Genomic DNA, 19,377 nt, shown 5'->3' on the forward strand with positions numbered 1-19,377 from the left:
ACAAAGCATACCGTTCATAGAGAAGGAAGGGAGAGAGTGTAGAATGTAGTGTTACAGTCATAGCTAGGGTGTGGAGAAAGATCAACTTAATGCAAGGTAGGTCCATTCAAAAGTCGACAGCAGCAGGGAAGAAGCTGTTCTTGAGTCGGTTGGTACGTGACCTCAGACTTTTGTATCTTTTTCCCGAAACTGGAAGAGAAAATGTCCGGGGTGTGTGGGGTCCTTAAATGTGCTGGTTAGGTGCATTGAGGGAGAATTTAGCATGGCCAGTGTACCCGAACAGGTGCTGGAGTGTGACGACTAGGGGACTTTCACAGTAACTTCATTGCAGTGTTAATGTAAGACTACTTGTGACTAATAAATAAACTTTACTTTTACCTTGTCTGTCCAAATGGATGGTGTTGCTATGGGATTCCTTCCAGGCACAGATTTCACAAATATCTTTTGTCAGCTTCCACGAGAAACGGAAGTGCAGCGGGAAGTGTAGACAGAGTCAGGGGAACGGGAGGCTGGTTTGCGAGATGGATTTGGCTGCATTCACGACCTTTTGTAGTTTCATAGCTCCATGTATATCACACAAACTCCTGAATGGGCCTGAGGGCCGCCATCTTCTGGTTCTGAAATTGCCCAGCCTGGCTCAGGTTACCTGGGTGGGGCCGGGGGGGGGGGGGGGGGGGTAAGATGACTCAAAAAACGTGAGCAACAGGTGAAGATAGCTGTTTCATACTGTTCGTCAGCAATAGCAACACAAGAGGTATTTTCCACAGAGAGGTGGCAGCCGTCAGGTCGAAAAGACATTCTGCCTGCCACACAAAGAACAAAGAACAGTACAGCACAGGAACAGGCCCTTCGGCCCTCCAAGCCTGCACCACTCATGTGCCCACGAGTCCATTCGTTTGCATCCCTCTATTCCCAGTCTGTTCATGTGGCTATCTAGATAAGTCTTAAACGATCCCAGTGTGTCCGCCTCAATCACCTTGCTTGGCAGTGCATTCCAGGCCCCCACCACCCTCTGTGTAAAATACATCCCCCTGACATCTGTGTTGAACTTTGCCCCCCTCACCTTGAACCTGTGACCCCTTGTGTTCGTCACCTCCGACCTGGGAAAAAGCTTCCCACTGTTCACCCTATCTATGCCCTTCATAATTTTAAACACCTCTATTAGGTCGCCCCTCATCCTCCGTCTTTCCAGGGAGAACATCCCCAGTTTATCCAATCTCCCCTCATAGCTAAGACCCTCCATACCAGGCAACATCCTGGTAAACCTTTTCTGTAAGCTCTCCAAAGCCTCCACGTCCTTCTGGTAGTGTGGCGACCAGAACTGGACGCAGTATTCCAAATGTGGCCTAACCAACGTTCTATACAGCCGCAACATCATATGCCAACTTTTATATTCTATGCCCCGTCCAATAAAGGCAAGCATGCCATATGCCTTCTTCACCACCCTCTCCACCTGTGTTGCCACCTTTAAGGATCTGTGGACTTGTACACCCAGGTCCCTCTGTGTGTCTATACTCCTGATGGTTCTGCCATTTATTGTATAGCTCCCCCTTACATTAGATCTACCGAAATGCATCACTTCGCATTTATCTGGATTCAATTCCATCTGCCATTTCTCCGCCCAATGTTCCAGCCTATCTATATCCTGCTGTATTCTCTGACAATGTTCATCACTATCCGCAACTCCAGCAATCTTCGTGTCATCTGCAAACTTACTGATCACACCCGTTACATCTTCCTCCAAATCATTTATATATATCACAAACAGCAGAGGTCCCACTACAGAGCCCTGCGGAACTCCACTAGTCACAGACCTCCAACACAAATGAGTTGTGTTGTTTATGCATTTCAGCACCAACATGATGCCAGGAAGATAAACCATACAACTGGTGATCACCTCAAACAGCATGTACATTCAGATTAAAAGAGAAAGCGCTGGAAAATCTCAGCGGGCCTGGCAGCATCTGTGAGGAGAGAAAAGAACTGACATTTCGAGTCCAGATAATCTAGCTTTGTCAAAGCTTTGACAAAGGGTCGTCTGGACTCGAAACATCAGCTCTTTTCTCTCCTTTCAGACGTTGCCAGACCTGCTGAGATTTTCCAGCATTTTCTCTTTTGGTTTCAGATTCCAGCATCCGCAGTAATTTGCTTTTATCCCATGTACATTCAGACCGCACCTAACCAGCCCATGTTTGCAAAACTCCAAACGCGTTGTCCAACATGAAATGGGATTCCGCAGTTGGACAACACTCAGTTTAGAACATGGGACTTTGGAACAGAAGCAGGCTACCTGGTCTTTCAACCCTGCTCCAATGTGGAGTTGTCCTGTACTCACCTGATGAAGGGACAGCGCTTCGAAAGCTCGTGCTACCAAATAAACCTGTTGGACTTTAACCTGGTGTGGTGAGATTGCTCCGTCATTCAATAAGATCACAGCTAATCTGGTCGTGGTCTCAACCCTACTTTTCTGTCTGCGCCCTCCATAACTCTTGACTCCCTTGTCGATCAAAATACTGTCGGACTCTGCCTTGAATAAATTCAGTGATCTGACTTCCACTGCTCTCTAAGGAAGAGAATAGACCAATAACCCTCTGAGAGAAAAGGTTTCTCCTTATCTCAGACTTGATCAGTAGAGCACTTATTTGTAAACTGCGTCTACTCTCTCCCACAGCTAGAAACATCCTCCCAGTATCCACTCTTTCAAACCCCCTCAGGATCTGACATGTTCCAATAAGGTCATCATTCATTCTTCTAAACTCTAATGTGTAAAGGCACAATAAGCCCAACCCGATCGACCTTTCTTCATTGGATGAGATCTTCATCCTAGGGGCGAGTCAGGTGAATCTTGGCAAAACAGCATCCAGCAAAATTATATCTTTCTTTTCAAATAAGGAGACCAAAACCGTACACAGTGTTCCAGATGTGGTCTCACCAACATCCTGTCCAGCTGCAGTAAAACTCCCCTACTTTTATATTCCATGCTCCATTTCGAGGAGTTTAAAAAAAAATTAATTTATGGAATGTGGGTGTTGCTGGCTAGACCAGCATTTATTGCCCATCTCTAATCGCCCCTTCAGAAGGTGGTGGTGAGCTGCCTTCTTGAGTACACCCACAGTGCTGTTAGGGAGGGAACCCCTGTATTTTGACCCAGTGAAGTGACTGACAGTGAAGGAACAGCCGATATATTTCCATATCAGGATGAGAGTGGCTTGGAGGGGAACTTCTGTTGCCCTGGTCCTTCTAGATGGTTGTTGTCATGGGTTGGAAGGTGCTTCCTAAGGTGGTGTTGTAATGTATTGTATTTATTTATTAGTGTCACAAGTAGGCTTACATTAACACTGCAATGAAGTTACTGTGAAAATCCGCTCGTCGCCACACTCCAACACCTGTTCGGGTACACTTGAGGGAGAATTTAGCACGGCCGACACGTCCTTCGGATTGTGGGAGGAAACCTGAGCACCCGGAGGAAACCCACGTAGACACGGGGAGAACGTGCAAACTCTGCACAGACCAGCCGGGAATCGAACCCAGGTCCCTGGCACTGTGAGTGCTGACCACTGTGCCACCGTGCTGCCCAATGTCACGGGACTCATGACTCTGGGGTCCAGGCTAATGTTGTGGAAATCTAGGTTCAAATCCCATTTGATTAAATTTGAATTCAATTTCTAAAAATCTGGAATTATAAAGCTAGCCTCAGTAACCATGAAACATCATTGTTTATCGTAAAAACTCATCTAGATAGCCACATGAACGGAGTGGGAATGGAGGGATACAAAAGAATGGTCTAGTTTGGACCAGGGAGCGGCGCGGGCTTGGAGGGCCGAAGGGTCTGTTCCTGTGCTGTATTGTTCTTTGTTCTTGTTTTTTGTTAGTTCACCAATGTCCTTAAATCTGCTGTCCTTACCTGGTCTGGCCTACATGTGACTCCAGAGCCACAGCAATGTGGTTGACTCTCAACTGCCCTCAGAAATGGCTGGGCAAGCCACTCAGTTCAAGGGCAATTAGGGATGAGTAACAAATGCTGGTCTTGCCAGCAATGCCCACATCCTATGAAAGAATAAAGAAAAAAAGCATATTATGTTCCGTTGCCTTGCAATAAACACCAACCCACCACTTACCTGACTGAACAATTGCTGCACCTACGTGTTAACTTCCTGTGATTCATGAACCAGGACACCCAGATTCCTATATACCGCTGAGTTCTGCAACCTCTCTTCATTCAAATAGTACACTGCGTGGGATGGGCTGAATGGCCTGTTCCTGTGCTGTAAATGCAATGTAATAGGAATACTTGTGTTCTTGTGATACAGCACTGGGGACCATTCTACTCTGGAAGAACAGGCACAATCACACTGGAATCATAGGGTACTTGAAGCACAGAAGAGGCCATTCAGCCCCTCGTGTCTCTGCAAGAACAACTCATCTGGTCCCACTCTGCCACCTTTTCCCCCCTGGAAATGTTCAGATCATGATCATATCCCTTTCTGACAGCCCAGATTGATCCTTCCTCTACTAACTCGGGAACAGTGCATTCCAGATCCTAACCACACACCAATCCTGCAAATGACTTGTTGAATAATTCTGATTGTGGTAAGAATTGCACCAACAACCAAATAAGATGATCAGTTGGCCTGACAGTGTGGCTCACTTCTGTGCGCTGGAACCTACATATATTCATTCATACACAGGGCCCTGTCCTTTGCAGAGACGGACTGTACCTTTTTCAACTAAACAAAAGCTTGGGGCAGCCATTCCCTGTTTCATTTCCCACAGCAATGCCTTGACCAATCAGAGACAATTCTCCTGGTGTGAATTCTGGGAGTGAACTGCTCCCATCGCAACACGTCTACCAATCAGAACCCACTTGCCAAACAATCAGTCCCCAACTTCCCGTCTGAACAGAGGACAAAGCAGCGGGAGTAGGTCATTCATAGAGTCACAGAGGTTTACAGCATGGAAACAGACCCTTCGGCCCAACTTGTCCATGCTGCCCTTTTTTTAAAAGCCCTAAACTAGTCCCAATTGCCCGCGTTTGGCCCATATCCCTCTATACCCATCTTACCCATGTAACTGTCTAAATGCTTTTTAAAAGATAAAATTATACCCGCCTCTACTACTACCTCTGGCAGCTTGTTCCAGACACTCACCACCCTCTATGTGAAAAAATTGCCCCTCTGGACACTTTTGGATCTCTCCCCTCTCACCTTAAACCTATGCCCTCTAGTTTTAGACTCCCCTACCTTTGGGAAAAGATATTGACTATCTAGCTGATCTATGCCCCTCATTATTTTATAGACCTCTATAAGATCACCCCTCAGCCTCCTACGCTCCAGAGAAAAAAGTCCCAGTCTATCCAGCCTCTCCTTATAACTCAAACCATCAAGTCCTGGTAGCATCCTAGTAAATCTTTACTGCACTCTTTCTAGTTTAATAATACCCTTTCTACAATAGGGTGACCAGAACTGTACACAGTTCGGCCGTGCTTTGCCATTCAATAAGATCATGGCTGATCTGGTTGTGGCCTTAACTTCACTTTCCTGCCTCCCCCTCCCCTGCCTCCCTTATCAATCAGAAATCTGTCTAACGGAGCCTTGAATAAATGCAATGACATAAATATATTCTGATGGAGTATAAATTGTCACTCCCTTTGAAATTTGGTATTCTTGTGTCTGTCCTGATGAGAGAACACAAGGCTACAAGGTGAAGACATGTAAAGTCGCCGGCTCCAACGCACCCCTCCCTGATGAGCTCAATGCATTCTACACCCATTTTAAGCAAGAGGTCAGCGAGAGCATGCCCTCCACCCTGGAAGCTCTGGATGAACCTGTATCTGGGGTCACCATTGCAGATGTCAGAGCAGCTTTCTTGAAGGTCAACCCATGGAAAGCGACTGGCTCGGTTTGGGTACCCGGACGTGCACTCAGATCCTGCGCGGATCAGCTGGCGGAGGTATCCACAGACATCTTCAACCTCTCTTTACACCAATCTGAGGTCCCTATCTGCTTCAAGAAGACGACCATCGTCCCGGTACCTAAGAAAAGCCAAGCAGCGTGCCTTAATGACTATCGGCCGGTGGCTCTGACATCCATCATTATGAAGTGCTTCGAAAGGTTCGTCATGGCACGAATCAATTCCAGCATCCCAGACTACCTGGATCCACTACAGTTTGCCTACCGCCGCAACAGGTCCACAGCAGACGCCATCTCCCTGGCCCTGCACTCAACCCTGAAACACCTAGATAACAAGGACACCTATGTCAGACTCCTATTTATTGACTACAGCTCAGCCTTCAACACTATTATTCCCACGAAACACATCTCCAAACTCCATGGCCTGGGCCTCGGCACCACCCTTTGCGACTGAATCCTGAACTTCCTAACTCACAGACCACAATCAGTAAGGATAGGCAACAACACCTCCCCCACGATCATCCTCAACACCGGTGCACCACAAGGCTGTGTTCTCAGCCCCCTTTCTCTACACCCAAGTAACACTACATTCTGCACTCTCTCATTTCCTTCTCTATGAACGGTATGTTTTGTCTGTATAGCGCGCAAGAAACAATACTTTTCACTGTATGTTAATAATAATACTCAAGAACAGCTTCTTCCCTGCTGCTGTCAGACTGCTCTCGCTGACCTACCTTGCATTAAGTTGATCTTTCTCTACAGCCTAGCTGTGACTGTAAAACCACATTCTGCACTCTCTCTATGAACGGTATGCTTTGTCTGTGTAGCATGCAAATAACAATACTTTTCACTGTTTGCTGATACATGTGACAATAATAAATCAAATCAAATATCAAGACAAAAAGCTTCAACAGCCTGTCTTTCTTTTCAATAAGACAATACACATCTCTTTAACCTGTGCTTAATGCTCTCTCCACTCACATTGTCTGTACCTTTATGACTTGATTAGCTGTAAAGACTTGCATTCCAATTATGATTTCTATGATTTCTATGAATTATTATTCATTATTCTGTAAATTGAGTTTGTGTCTCCATGCCCTTTTTGTGAGCAGATCTCCCACTCCACCTGACGAAGGAGCAGCGCTCCGAAAGCTAGTGGCATTTGCTACCAAATAAACCTGTTGGACTTTAACCTGGTGTTGTTAGACTCCTCTGTACTTTCTTTTCAGCAACACTCAAGCTCTGTACCACCAACACTGCAGCATTTTGCATTGTAAACCTTGTCTTTCAACAGATTAAATGCATATTTTGCATTCTGAAATTCTTACTATAAGTGCACAATTTACATTATAAATCCCTGCACTTTAATTGGACATGTTAAATCAATTCTTTCTACACATCTTGCATTTTAAATATTCTTCTTGCAGCACACTGAATGCACATTTTGCATGATAAATCCCTTCCTGTGCATGAAGTGTGCCTTTGGCATGTTGAGTGTCTGTTTCCTGGGAGCCCAGGAATTTGCAGTGCTCCAGGTTCCCGGGACTGGAGCACGTGATGGTGGCCTCGGCGCACCAGGGCCGCTTCAACCACGTGACAGGGGCGGGCGGTGGAGAGCGAGCGAGAGAAGCGCAGACGGCAGAGGAGGGCGACCGGGCAATGCGCAGGCGCGCGAGGGAGGAGCTGGCGTCAGGCCGCGGGCAAGGCGACGCAGGCGCACTGAGGTCGGGACTGGTGCCGGCGGGTGTGCATGCGCATTGAGGAAGGAACGGAGTGTGCCGGCGGGTGCGCATGCGCCCGGAGGAAGGGACAGGGTGCCGGCAGATGCGCATGCGTTCAGAGGAAGGGACGGGGTACCGGCGCGCGCGCAGGCGCCCTGGTGATGGAGGGGAGACCGGCGGGGGAGAGGGGAGCAGGCAGTGCGCAGGCGCGTTGCCGAGGCCGAGCATGAATGGAGGAAAATGGCGGATCATGTGCAGGTAAGAAGTGATGGAGCCGCCAGGCGTGTGTGCGGGGCGGCGGGCTGGCTGGAGGAGCAGGGGGCCGGCCGGGTGGGCGGGGAGGATTGGGGGCCGAGAGGGGGGCATGTTTCCAGGCGGCGGGGGTTGGAGGGAGGGCGGTGTTGGCGGCTGGAGCGGGGGGTTTGTCATGAGGAGCGGGGCCCGGGGAGGGGGGAGGAGGGGGTTGCCAGGGGTAACCGGGCAGTGCTGGGTTGGAGATGGCTCCTGCAGCCTTTGGCAGAGCAGATGTAAATAAACAAGAGGCTGATCCTGCTGCAGCACTGAGGGCCCCCTCCACACCAAGCTGCACTCCTCAACTGCAGCAACCTGTCCAGCACGCCAAGGCACATTTAAATATATATATATACTGGACTTTGCATCAGTGCCTTTTTTAATCATGAAACCTCAGGGCTTGCTGCAGTGCCAGGCCTTTATGGTCTGTCCTTGCCATTTCCTTGCTGCACCCCTTGCCCCCAGCACCTTGCAATAAACCTGCCAGGCTCATCCTGCAAAGATTGAAAGCAAAATAGATTTGGGCATGCAACAGGACAGTTGTTTTCAGGATCATTGCAAACTAACATGATCACATTGTTGCTGCATCAACAGTGCAGAATTGAATGATTTTATTACAAAGTGCAGAGACAATACAGTTGTGTTGGCACCCGAGGTGGTTTTTACCTTGTCATCTGGTGACCAGTACTTTCTCTTTTGAATGCAGATAGCTTACGTTTTATTTGATCGTTCTGAATTGGCTTTTATCTCGTAGCAATAAACAGACAATATATTTCATCTGCATGACTTTTATGACTTTTTGGTCTTCGTATGGAATACAGAACTTCACTTCCTCCCAGGCATTTTCAGCTCTCTCTTCCCGATCTTTTGTGCTTTTCTGTCCCGTCTTTCCTTCTCTTTTCATCCCTGGCTACTCAGCTTTTACACTTCCACCTTTCTCTGTCTCTTAACCTGCTTTTCGCGCTCCCTTGGGGTATGATTTAAACGTTTGTACAGAAGTAAACAAATACTCATTCCAAGCTGCTGTGTCTGATCAGCAGGCCACATGGTCTCTTCCAGATTCATTTGTTTGCTCATAGGTTAAATAATCAACTTCAATCTTCATCCCTTGACAGATCATTAGTTTTCCTGTGTCTGTGCATTTCTGCCGCTTTTTTCTCTGATCAGCTGATGTGTCACATCTGATGAAGTTTCATGAGATCTGACGCTAACATTTCCACCAGATGGACCTAAAACATTTAACTTTTATCTGCTTACGTCCTTGTTTTGTGGATGCGCTGGCATCTCCATCACTTCCGGTCTTTATTTTGATTTTGTAACCTTTGGTAAACAGGTTTATTTTTCTGTAATGAACAAATTAAAATAATTGTGATCTTCCCTTCTGTATTCAAAATATTTACGAATCTGAGCTGTATATTTGGACATCCAAGTTCCTTTGTACAATTAGTTAACATGAATTAATCTATTAGTGCTTTGCAAAATGTTATTTATTTATATCTGAAACAATTCAGTGTCAGTTACGAAAATCATAACCATTTGTGTGGAAGTTAGTTGTGAAGTGTAGATAGATTTGTTTCTTAAATCTGTGTCAGTTGCTATGATGGCATGAAAGTTTTGCTTTGCATTATGATGCAGGGGCAAAGAGATTAGCTGCTGCGCTTAATGTATGTACATTTAAAAAAATATATTTTTCATGGGGCAGCGGGGTTTGTGTTTCTGATGAAGTTGACATTGACCATCATGGAAAGCGGCGGTGAGCTATTGGAATCCTTATGGAGTCCTCGCACCGCTTTAGGCTGGAGATTCAGAATATTTACCCAGCAACAATGAAGGAATGGGCAATATATGGGTTAGGTTGATTGGCCATGTTAAAATTGCCCCTTAGTGCCCTGGGTTGCGTAGATTAGAAGGATTAGTGGGTAAAATATGTAGGATATGGGGGTAGGGCCTGGGTGGGATTGTGGTTGGTGCAGACTCGATGGGCCGAATGGCCTCTTTTTGTACTGTAGGGTTTCTATGATTTCTATGATATGCCCATTATCACGATTGGGTGATACAGCTCTCGACATTGGTAACCATAAAATGAACGGCACCAAGACAGGCTCTTCGACCCAAACTGGTCCATGCCGCCCAAAATGCCCATCTTAACCCCATTTGCCTGAATTTGGCCCATCTCCCTCTAAACCTTTCCTATCCGTGTATCTGTCCAAATGCCTTTTAAATGTTGTCAATGTCCCTGCCTCAACCACTTCCTCCAGCAGCTCATTCCACACACGGACCACCCTCTGTGTAAAAAAGTTGCTCCTCAGGTTCCCATTAATTCTTTCCCCTCTTAACTTAAACCTCTGCCCTCTAGTTCTCGATTCCCCAACCCTGGGAAAAAGACTGAGTACATTCACCCTATCCATGCCTCTCATGATCTTATACACCTCTATAAGAATCATAGAAACCCTACAGTGCAGAAGGAGGCCATTCGGCCCATCGAGTCTGCACCGACCACAATCCCACCCAGGCCCTACCCCCACATATATTTGCCCGCTAATCCCTCTAACCTACGCATTTTAGGATTCTATGGGGCAATTTTTAACCTGGCCAATCAACCTAACCCGCACATCTTTGGACTGTGGGAGGAAACCGGAGCACCCAGAGGAAACCCACGCAGACACGAGGAGAATGTGCAAACTCCACACAGACAGTGACCCGAGCCGGGAATCGAACCCGGGACCCTGGAGCTGTGAAGCAGCAGTGCTAACCACTGCGCTACCGTGCCGCTCGGAGGTATAAGCTCACCCCTCAGTCTCCTACGCTCCAAAGAAAAAAGTCCCAGTCTGTCCAACCTCTCTCTATAACTCAGTCCCTTGAGCCCTGGCAAATCTCTTCTGCACTCTCTCCAGTTTAATAACAGCTTTCCTATAGCAAGGCGACCGAAATTGAACACAATACCTCACGCCTCACCAACGTCCTGTACAACTGCAACATAAGCGAGGTTATAGAAACATATAAGATTATGAAGGGAATAGATAAGATAGAAGCAGGAAAATTGTTCCCTCTGGCAGGTGAAACTAGAACTAGGGGGCATGGCCTCAAAATAAGAGGGAGCAGATTTAGGACTGAGTTGAGGAGGAACTTCTTCACACAAAGGGTTGTGAATCTGTGGAATTCCCTGCCCAGTGAAGCAGTTGAGGCTACCTCATTGAATGTTTTTAAGGCAAGGATAGATAAATTTTTGAACAGTAAAGGAATTAAGGGTTATGGTGAGCGGGCGGGTAAGTGGAGCTGAGTCCACGAAAAGATCAGCCATGATCTTATTGAATGGCGGAGCAGGCTCGAGGGGCCAGATGGCCTACTCCTGCTCCTAGTTCTTATGTTCTTATATAACTTCCCAACTTCTATACGCAATGCCCTGACTGATGAAGGCCAGCATGCCAAAAGCCGCCTTCACTGCCCTATCTACCTGTGATTCCACCTTTCGAGAACCGTGCACCTGAACTCCAAGGTCCTTCTGTTCCACGATACTCCCTCAGCTGCTACCATTCACCGTGAAAGTCCTACCTTGATTTGACTTTCCAAAATGCAACACCTCACACTGACCTGTATTGAACTCTATTTGCCAGTTCTCGGCCCATTTCCCCAGCTGATCAAGATCCTGTGCAATTTTTGATAACCTTCCTCACTGTTTGCAATACCACCTATTTTAGTGTCATCTGCAAACTTACTGATCATGTCTTGTACAATCTCAGCCAAATCATTGATATAGATAACAAACAGCAATGGGGCCAGCACTGACCCCTGAGGCACACCACTCTTGTTCTTATCTCTGGGCTGAGAGCTGCTGAGCTCAGTCTTATTGCTACCGGATGTACCCCCCCCCCCCCCCCCAAAAAAATTCTCTTACCTTTTCCCCTATAATTTGGGATTGATGTAGGTGGAGAAGATCATTAGAATTAGGAGTAGGCCACTCGGCCCCTCGAGTCCGCTAAGCCACTTGAATGAATGGACTGTGAAAAAGGAACTCTTTACTTGGAGAGTACTTGGAATATAGGATTCTCTGCCACAGATCTAAGAAGAGACCTTGCGGTGGCCAAGCTGCCCAATATGCACATTGAGTTCAACATATTTAGCATTACAGTGCAGCCTTTGTGAGGCAGTTTCTGCAGCAGATCGAGAGATTATTTCACCTCCTTGTAGGAGGCTTGCCAGTACGTATATGTTTAGGTGACTGTGAGCAGGTACCCACAGTGCTTCCCGGTGAACCCTGCACATCTCCAACTCCTGTAAAGCTGCAGTGGTGAGGAACATGCTGCACTTACATGATCTTGGGATGTCCCAGAGTGCTTTATGACCATGAGCATACTGTTGAGTTGTGTGATTGCAATGAACTGAATTTGTGCACTCTTAAGTCCCACAGCAGCAATGAGATTAAAGGGCCAGGTAATCTCAATAGGAAGTGCAAACTGTCAAAGTTGAAGTGGGAATCAAAAGAAAAGACTATCAGTGGACAGAAGAGCTGTTGAGTTCTCTTGTCCCTTTTGTGACATTTCAAAAGGCCTCCACAGCCAGTGAATTATTACTGAGGTGTTGCCATGTGACAGCTAGCTTGCACCTAGCATGTTCTCAGATACAACGCTGAGGTAAATAGCCAGATAATCTGTTTGAGATGAGTATTGTGGGAGAGCTTCACTGTCCTCCCACAAGTAGTGCAGTGGGATCTCCACCTGCGGCACTCCTCACTGCTGTTGAAATATCAGCCTCGATCTTGACTCAATCCATCTGATTCTATGGTGGGAGAGAGAGAGCTGTCACTGAGCCAAGACTGACACTCAACAAGACCAATGTTTAATTGTGAGGAATGTCTGAACAAGTCTCAAAAAGACTTTGCAGAAGCACACAAAATGCTCAATGAGGTGGAAGAGGTAAATTCTGATTAGAATTCTCAGCTAAGTGAAGATGATAGTTTTGAAGTTTAACTCCAGGACTGATGCATGGAGATATTTCTTTCCAGAAGGGATGATTGACAGCACAAATGGCTGGTTTGAACCGAGGCACTGGAGTCATGGCCAACAACTGGATGTTGTGAAGGAAAGATGGTCTCCCAGCTTTTCTCCTGAATGACCAGTCCCTCATTTTCAACTTATGTTCCATTGTCCTGGACTCCTCTGACCAGTGGAAAGATTTGACTTCTTCCAGAATCCTTAAAAAAAAAAGTCAATCCTGTTATCCCTTAACCTTCTATATTCCAGGGAATACAATCCAGGCTTAGATAAACATCACCATTAACCCTTGGAGAACTGGTCACATTCTGGAGAATCTGCACTTTCCTCCTTCCAAGACCAATTCAAAAGTGCTTTGACCAAAAGTACCCTGAAAAAGGATGCATGAATTGTCATTTACCTTGCATTTTTAACTCATTATGTTGTCACAAATTGAGGCTCAGGCCTGAGTCAGCAAAACAATTAGAGGAAAATGGCCAAAGGCACCCTCAAGGAAGTAGATTTAAAAGAGGCTTTTGCAAGTATGGAGAGGTTTCGAGAAGGGACTGCATAGTGTGAGGGTTAGACAGCTGGAGTATGTGTCATCGCAAGTGGGGAGCGGAGCAGTGTGTGGAGGAGATGGAGCAGAATTCTGAGAAAGTGAGGGGAAAAGCAAACATTAAAGCCACTGTGTTTGCAGGAGATGTAGCAGTAACATCACTGGACTAGTAATCCAGTAGATTCCTGTGTCCATGTGGAGGTGATAATGGTGTTTGTAAACCTGTCACCAGTGGTGGCATTACAGCTTTGGCTATTTGGGGGTTTGCCTTACTGTTATTGCAGAGTTTCTTCAAATTAAGTTGCATCTTTATAAGCCAACTTCTCAAAGGTGAGGTAAAAGTGGAAAATTCTGGAAATACTCAGCTGGTCCAGCAGCATCAGTGGGGAGAGAAACACAGTTCACATTTCATGTCTGTCATGAGAAAATGGAAGAGGTTATAACCGAGTGAAGGGGTAGGTGGAGAGAGAATAAAAGTAACGCAAACTTTCACTTCCTCAAGACTTTGGACATTTCTAACTAACCCACTCCTGAGGAACGGTCGTTGACCTGAAACTTGAAAATGTTTTTCTCTCTCCGCAGATGCTGCCTGCCCTGCTGAGTATTTCCCTCACTTTCTGTTTTATTTCAGATTTCCAGTAGTTTGCTTTTGTTCTCAAAGGTCTTTGTAAATAAGACCATAAGATATAGGAGCAGAATTAGGCCATTTGGCCCATCAAGTCTGCTCTGCCTTTCAATCATGGCTGATATGATTCTCATCCCCATTCTCCTGCCTTCTCCCCATAATCCTTGATCCCCTTATTGATCAAGAACCTATCTATCTCTGTCTGTCTTTGAACTGTTCTACTCAGATGTTCTACTTCAGCTGTCAAACTTTAGTCACGTCTATACGTAAAAAAAATTAATCCCTCGGTGTGAATATGTACTTTATATCCCCAAGGACTGCAATGACTCTTACCAATATTGTCATGGACAGATGCATCTGCGCAGGCAGGTTGGTGAGGTGAGATCCAGTATATTTTCCCTATTGTTGGTTCCCATAAATGAAACTAGAACTAGGGCGCATGGCCTCAAAATAAGGGGGAGCAGATTTAGGACTGAGTTGAGGAGGAACTTCTTCACACAAAGGGTTGTGAATCTGTGGAATTCCCTGCCCAGTGAAGCAGTTGGGGCTACCTCATTGAATGTTTTTAAGGCAAGGATAGATACATTTTTGAACAGTGAAGGAATTAAGGGTTATGGTGAGTGGGCGGGTCAGTGGAGCTGAGTCCACGAAAAGATCAGCCATGATCTTATTGAATGGCGGAGCAGGCTCGAGGGGCCAGATGTCCTACTCCTGCTCCTAGTTCTTATGTTCTTATACTACCTGCCGGTGACCCAGTCTAGTAGCTATGTCCTTTGGAACTCGGCCAGCACAGTGTGTAGTGGTGCTTCTGAGCCACTCTTGGTGATGGATGTTTAAGTCCCCCATCCAGAGTATTCTGAGGCCTTGTCACTCTCAGTGCTTCTGCTAAGTGGTTTTCAACATGACGAAACACTGAATCATTGGCTGGGGAGTGATAATGGTAATCAGCAGGACGTTTCCTCGCCTCTGTTTGCAGTGAGACTTGATGGGCATCTGCTGGGTCTGACCTCGTGAGGCATGTCATTGTCGGGGATGGTGATGTCTGGAACATTGTAACGTATGATTCTGTGTCAGGCTAATTTGTGCAACAGCTCTCCCAGTTTTGGGACAAGATCGCAAATGTTAGTAAGGAGGAGTTTGTTGGGTCGGCAGGGTTGGATTTGCCTTTGTTGTTCCTGGGCAGCATGGTGGCACAGTGGTTAGCACTGCTGCCCTCACAGCACCGGGGACCCGGGTTCGGTTCCATGCTTGGGTCACTGTCTGTGTGGAGTTTGCACATTCTCCCTGTGTCTTCATGGGTTTCCTCCCACAATCCAAAGATGTGTAGGTTCGATGGATTGTTCATGCTAAATTCTCCCTCAGTCTACCCGAACAGGCGCCGGAGTGTGGCGACTGGGGGATTTTCACAGTAACTTAATTGCAGTGTTAATGTAAGCCTACTTGTGACACTAATAAATAAACTTAAACTGGTGCTGAAGTTGATGACAAGTGGTCCATCTGGTTTCTTTCCTTAAAGTCTTTGTAGTGGTTTTACACAACTAAGTGGGGTGCTGGACCATTTCAGAGCACAGGGACAGCCCCATTGTGGTGGGTCTGGAGTCACATATAGATCACAAAGGGTAAGGATGGCAGGTTTCCTTCCCTGAGGTACATCAGTGATGCCCTTTGTTGTGTTGCGTGCCACTCCACCATGCTGAATCGGATAGATCTTGAATTTCTAGCACCTCAAGACTGGACATCCATGAGATGCTGTGGGCCATCGACAGATTGGTACTCAACCACAATCTGAAACCTCATGGCACGGCATGCCTCTCACTCTACCATTACTACCAAGCCAGTGAATGAACCCTGGCTCAATGAAGAGTGCAGGAGGGCATGCCAGGGGCAGCATCAGGCATACCTCAAACTGAGGTGTCAACCTGGTGAAGCTGTAACTCGGGGCTACTTGCATGCCAATCAGCATAAGCAGCAAGTGATAAACTGAGATCGCAATACCATAGCCAATAGATCAGACCTAACCCTGCAGTCCTGTCACATCCAGTTATGAATGTGGGTGGACAATTAAACAGCTCACTGGAAGAGGAGGCTCCACAAATATCCCCATCCTCCGTGATGGAGGAGCCCAGCACATCAGAGCAAAATATAAGTCTGAAGCATTTGCAAGAATATTCAGTCAGGAGTGCCAAGTGGATGATCCAATTCAGCCTCCTCCATATGTCCTCAGCATCACAGATGCCGGTCTTGAGTCAATCTGATTCACTCATTAAGAAACGGCTGAAGGCCCTGGACACTGCAAAGGCTATGGACCCTGATAATACTCTAGCAATAGTACTGAAGACTTGTGCTCCAGAACTTGCCGCTCTCCCTAGCCAAGCTGTTCCAGTACAGTTACAACACTGGCAATGTGGAAAATTGTCCAGGTATGCCTTGTACACAAAAAGCAGGACAAATCCTACCCGGCCAAGTAGCACCCATCGGTCTACTCTTGATATCAGTAAAGTGATGGGAGCGATGATCAACAGTGCTCGGTCAACACTTGCTTCGCAATAACTTGCTCACTGACACTCTGAGTTCTGTCTGGAACGCTCAGGTCCTGACTTGGTTCAAAAGAGCTGAAGTCCAAAGGTGAGGCGAGAGTTAACAGCCCTTGACATCAAGGCCACATTCGACCCAGTGTGGCATCAAGGAGCCCCAGCAAAACTGGAGTCAGTGGGAGTTGGGAGAAAAGTCTCCACTGACTGGAGTCACAGCCAGCTTGTTGTGGTTGTTGGGAGTTCAGTCACCTCAGCCCCAGGACGTCTCTGCAGGAGTTCCTCAGGGTAGTATCCTAGGCCCAACCATCTTCAGCTGCTTCATCAATGACCTTCCTTCCATCATCAGGTCATAAGTGGGGATGTTTGCTGATGGTTGCACAATGTTTAGCACCATTTGCAATTCCTCAGATCCTGCAGCAGTCCATGTCCAAACGCAGCAAGACCTGGACAATATCCAGGCTTGGGCTGACAAATGGGCAAGTAACATTCATTCTACACAAGTGCCTAGCAATGACCATCTCCAACAAGAGAGAATCTAACCTTCACCTCTTAACAGTCAATGGCATTACCATCGCTGAATTCCCCACGGTCAACATTCTGGAGTGTTACCACTGACTGGAAACTGAACTGGACCAGCCGCATAAATACTGTGTTAACAAGAGTAGGTCAGAGGCTAGGAATCCTGCAGCAATTAACCTCCTACTTCCTGACTCCCCAAAGCCTGCCTTGTAGGAAATTATGTGTCAGGCTGTGTGTACTTGCAATAAATTGACTCAGCTACTTCAGCCTGAGCTCAGCCCTCCCTTCCCTCCTCCAGCACTAAAGCCCTGCAAGGTATCCCTGCTCTTGCAATTCTGTTTTAAATTGCTCCACCATTGGTAGCCAGAGCTTTAAGTCGCTTGGCCCTGAGCCCCTGAAACCTGTCCCCTATCTACCCCTCTCCTTCTAAAATGTTCCTTAATTTTGCCTCTTTTATCAAGCGTTTTGACATGTCTTCATATCATCTCCTCATGGCTCAGTGTCAAAATCTGACTGATCGCCAGTTCTGTGAAGCTTCTCGACCTGGAAGTTCATAAGATATAGGAGCATAATTAGGCCATTCGGCCCATCGAGTTCACTCTACCATTCGATCATGGTTGATGTGCTTCTCATCTCCATTTTCCTGCCTTCTCCCCATAACCCTTCAACCCATTACCAATTTAAAAACTGTCTAACTCCTCCTCAAATTTACTCAGTGTCCCAGCATCCACCGCACTTCAGGGTAGCGAATTCCACAGATTCACAACCCTTTGGGAGAAGTAGTTTCTCCTCAACTCTGTTTTAAATTTCCTACCCCTTATCCTAAGACTATGACCTCTCATCCCAAAGTGCCCCAATAGCGGAAGCATCCGCTCCACGTCTACTTTATCCATACCTTTTATCATCATGTATACCTCAATTTGATCTCCCCTCATTCTTCTCAATTCCAGAGAGTATCGGCCTAAACTGTTCAATCTCTCTTCACACGACAAACCCCTCATCTCTGGAATCAATCTAGTGAACCTCCTCTGAACTGCCTCCAATGCCATTACTCCTCTAATGCGGGGACCAGAACCGTGCGCAATACTCCAGGTGCGGCCTCACCAATGCCTTGTATAGTTGCAACAATACTTCCTCACCTTTATATTCTATTCCTTTAGCTATAATTGTCCACATTCCATTTGCTTTCTTTATTATCTGCTGTACCTGCATGCTAGTTTTCTGTGACTCATGAACGAGGACAGCCAGATCCCTCTGCACCGGAGCACCTCAAAGTCTCTCCCCATTTAGATAATAAGTTTCCTTCCCATTTTTCCGACCAAAATGCATGACCTTCCACTTATCCACGTTAAACTCCATCTGCTACATTTTGGCCCACTCTCCTAACCTATCTATATCCATTTGTAGGGTTTTTATTTCCTCATTGCAAATTACTGTCCCGCCGATTTTTGTGACATCTGCAAATTTGGCTATAGAGCCTTCTATCCCTGTATCCAAGTCGTTATAGAGGTTTACAGCATGGAAACAGACCCTTCGGCCCAACTTGTCCATGCCGCCCTTTTTTTTAAACCCCTAAGCTAGGTGGAATGTCTTGTGAAAAGGAAGAGGGAAGCTTATGTAGGGATGAGGAAACAAGGTTCAGATGGCTCGATTGAGGGTTACAAGTTAGCAAGGAATGAGCTGAAAAAGGGGCTTAGGAGAGCTAGGAGGGGACATGAGAAGTCCTTGGCGGGTCGGATCAAGGAAAACCCCAAGGCTTTTTACTCTTATGTGAGGAATAAAAGAATGACCAGGGTGAGGTTAGGGCCGGTCAAGGACAGTAGTGGGAACTTGTGTATGGAGTCAGTAGAGATAGGCGAGGTGATGAATGAATACTTTTCTTCAGTGTTCACCAAGGAGAGGGGCCATGTTTTTGAGGAAGAGAAGGTGTTACAGGCTAATAGGCTGGAGGAAATAGATGTTCGGAGGGAGGATGTCTTGGCAGTTTTGAATAAACTGAAGGTCGATAAGTCCCCTGGGCCTGATGAAATGTATCCTAGGATTCTTTGGGAGGCAAGGGATGAGATTGCAGAGCCTTTGGCGTTGATCTTTGGGTCCTCGCTGTCCACGGGGATGGTGCCAGAGGACTGGAGAATGGCGAATGTTGTTCCTCTGTTTAAGAAAGGGAATAGAAATGACCCTGGTAATTATAGACCGGTTAGTCTTACTTCGGTGGTTGGTAAATTGATGGAAAGGGTCCTTAGGGATGG

At 46.6% G+C, this 19,377-nt stretch overlaps 1 protein-coding gene across 3 annotated transcripts in view; it reads left to right on the forward strand.

Annotated features, from left to right (window-relative positions):
* The first annotated feature begins 7,814 nt into the window (after positions 1–7,814).
* xpo7 (exportin 7) overlaps positions 7,815–19,377 on the forward strand; it is a 134,651-nt gene continuing 123,088 nt past the window's right edge. For 2 of the 3 annotated variants that reach the window (XM_078239648.1, XM_078239647.1), the window contains exon 1: positions 7,815–7,888. In XM_078239648.1, coding sequence (XP_078095774.1) covers positions 7,871–7,888 — 18 coding nt within the window. In that variant the 5' untranslated portion in view covers positions 7,815–7,870. The remainder of the gene's footprint in view (positions 7,889–19,377) is intronic. The other variant, XM_078239649.1, reaches the window with a different exon arrangement.

Source organism: Mustelus asterias, chromosome 22 (assembly GCF_964213995.1).
Source record: "Mustelus asterias chromosome 22, sMusAst1.hap1.1, whole genome shotgun sequence".
NCBI lineage: Eukaryota > Metazoa > Chordata > Chondrichthyes > Carcharhiniformes > Triakidae > Mustelus > Mustelus asterias.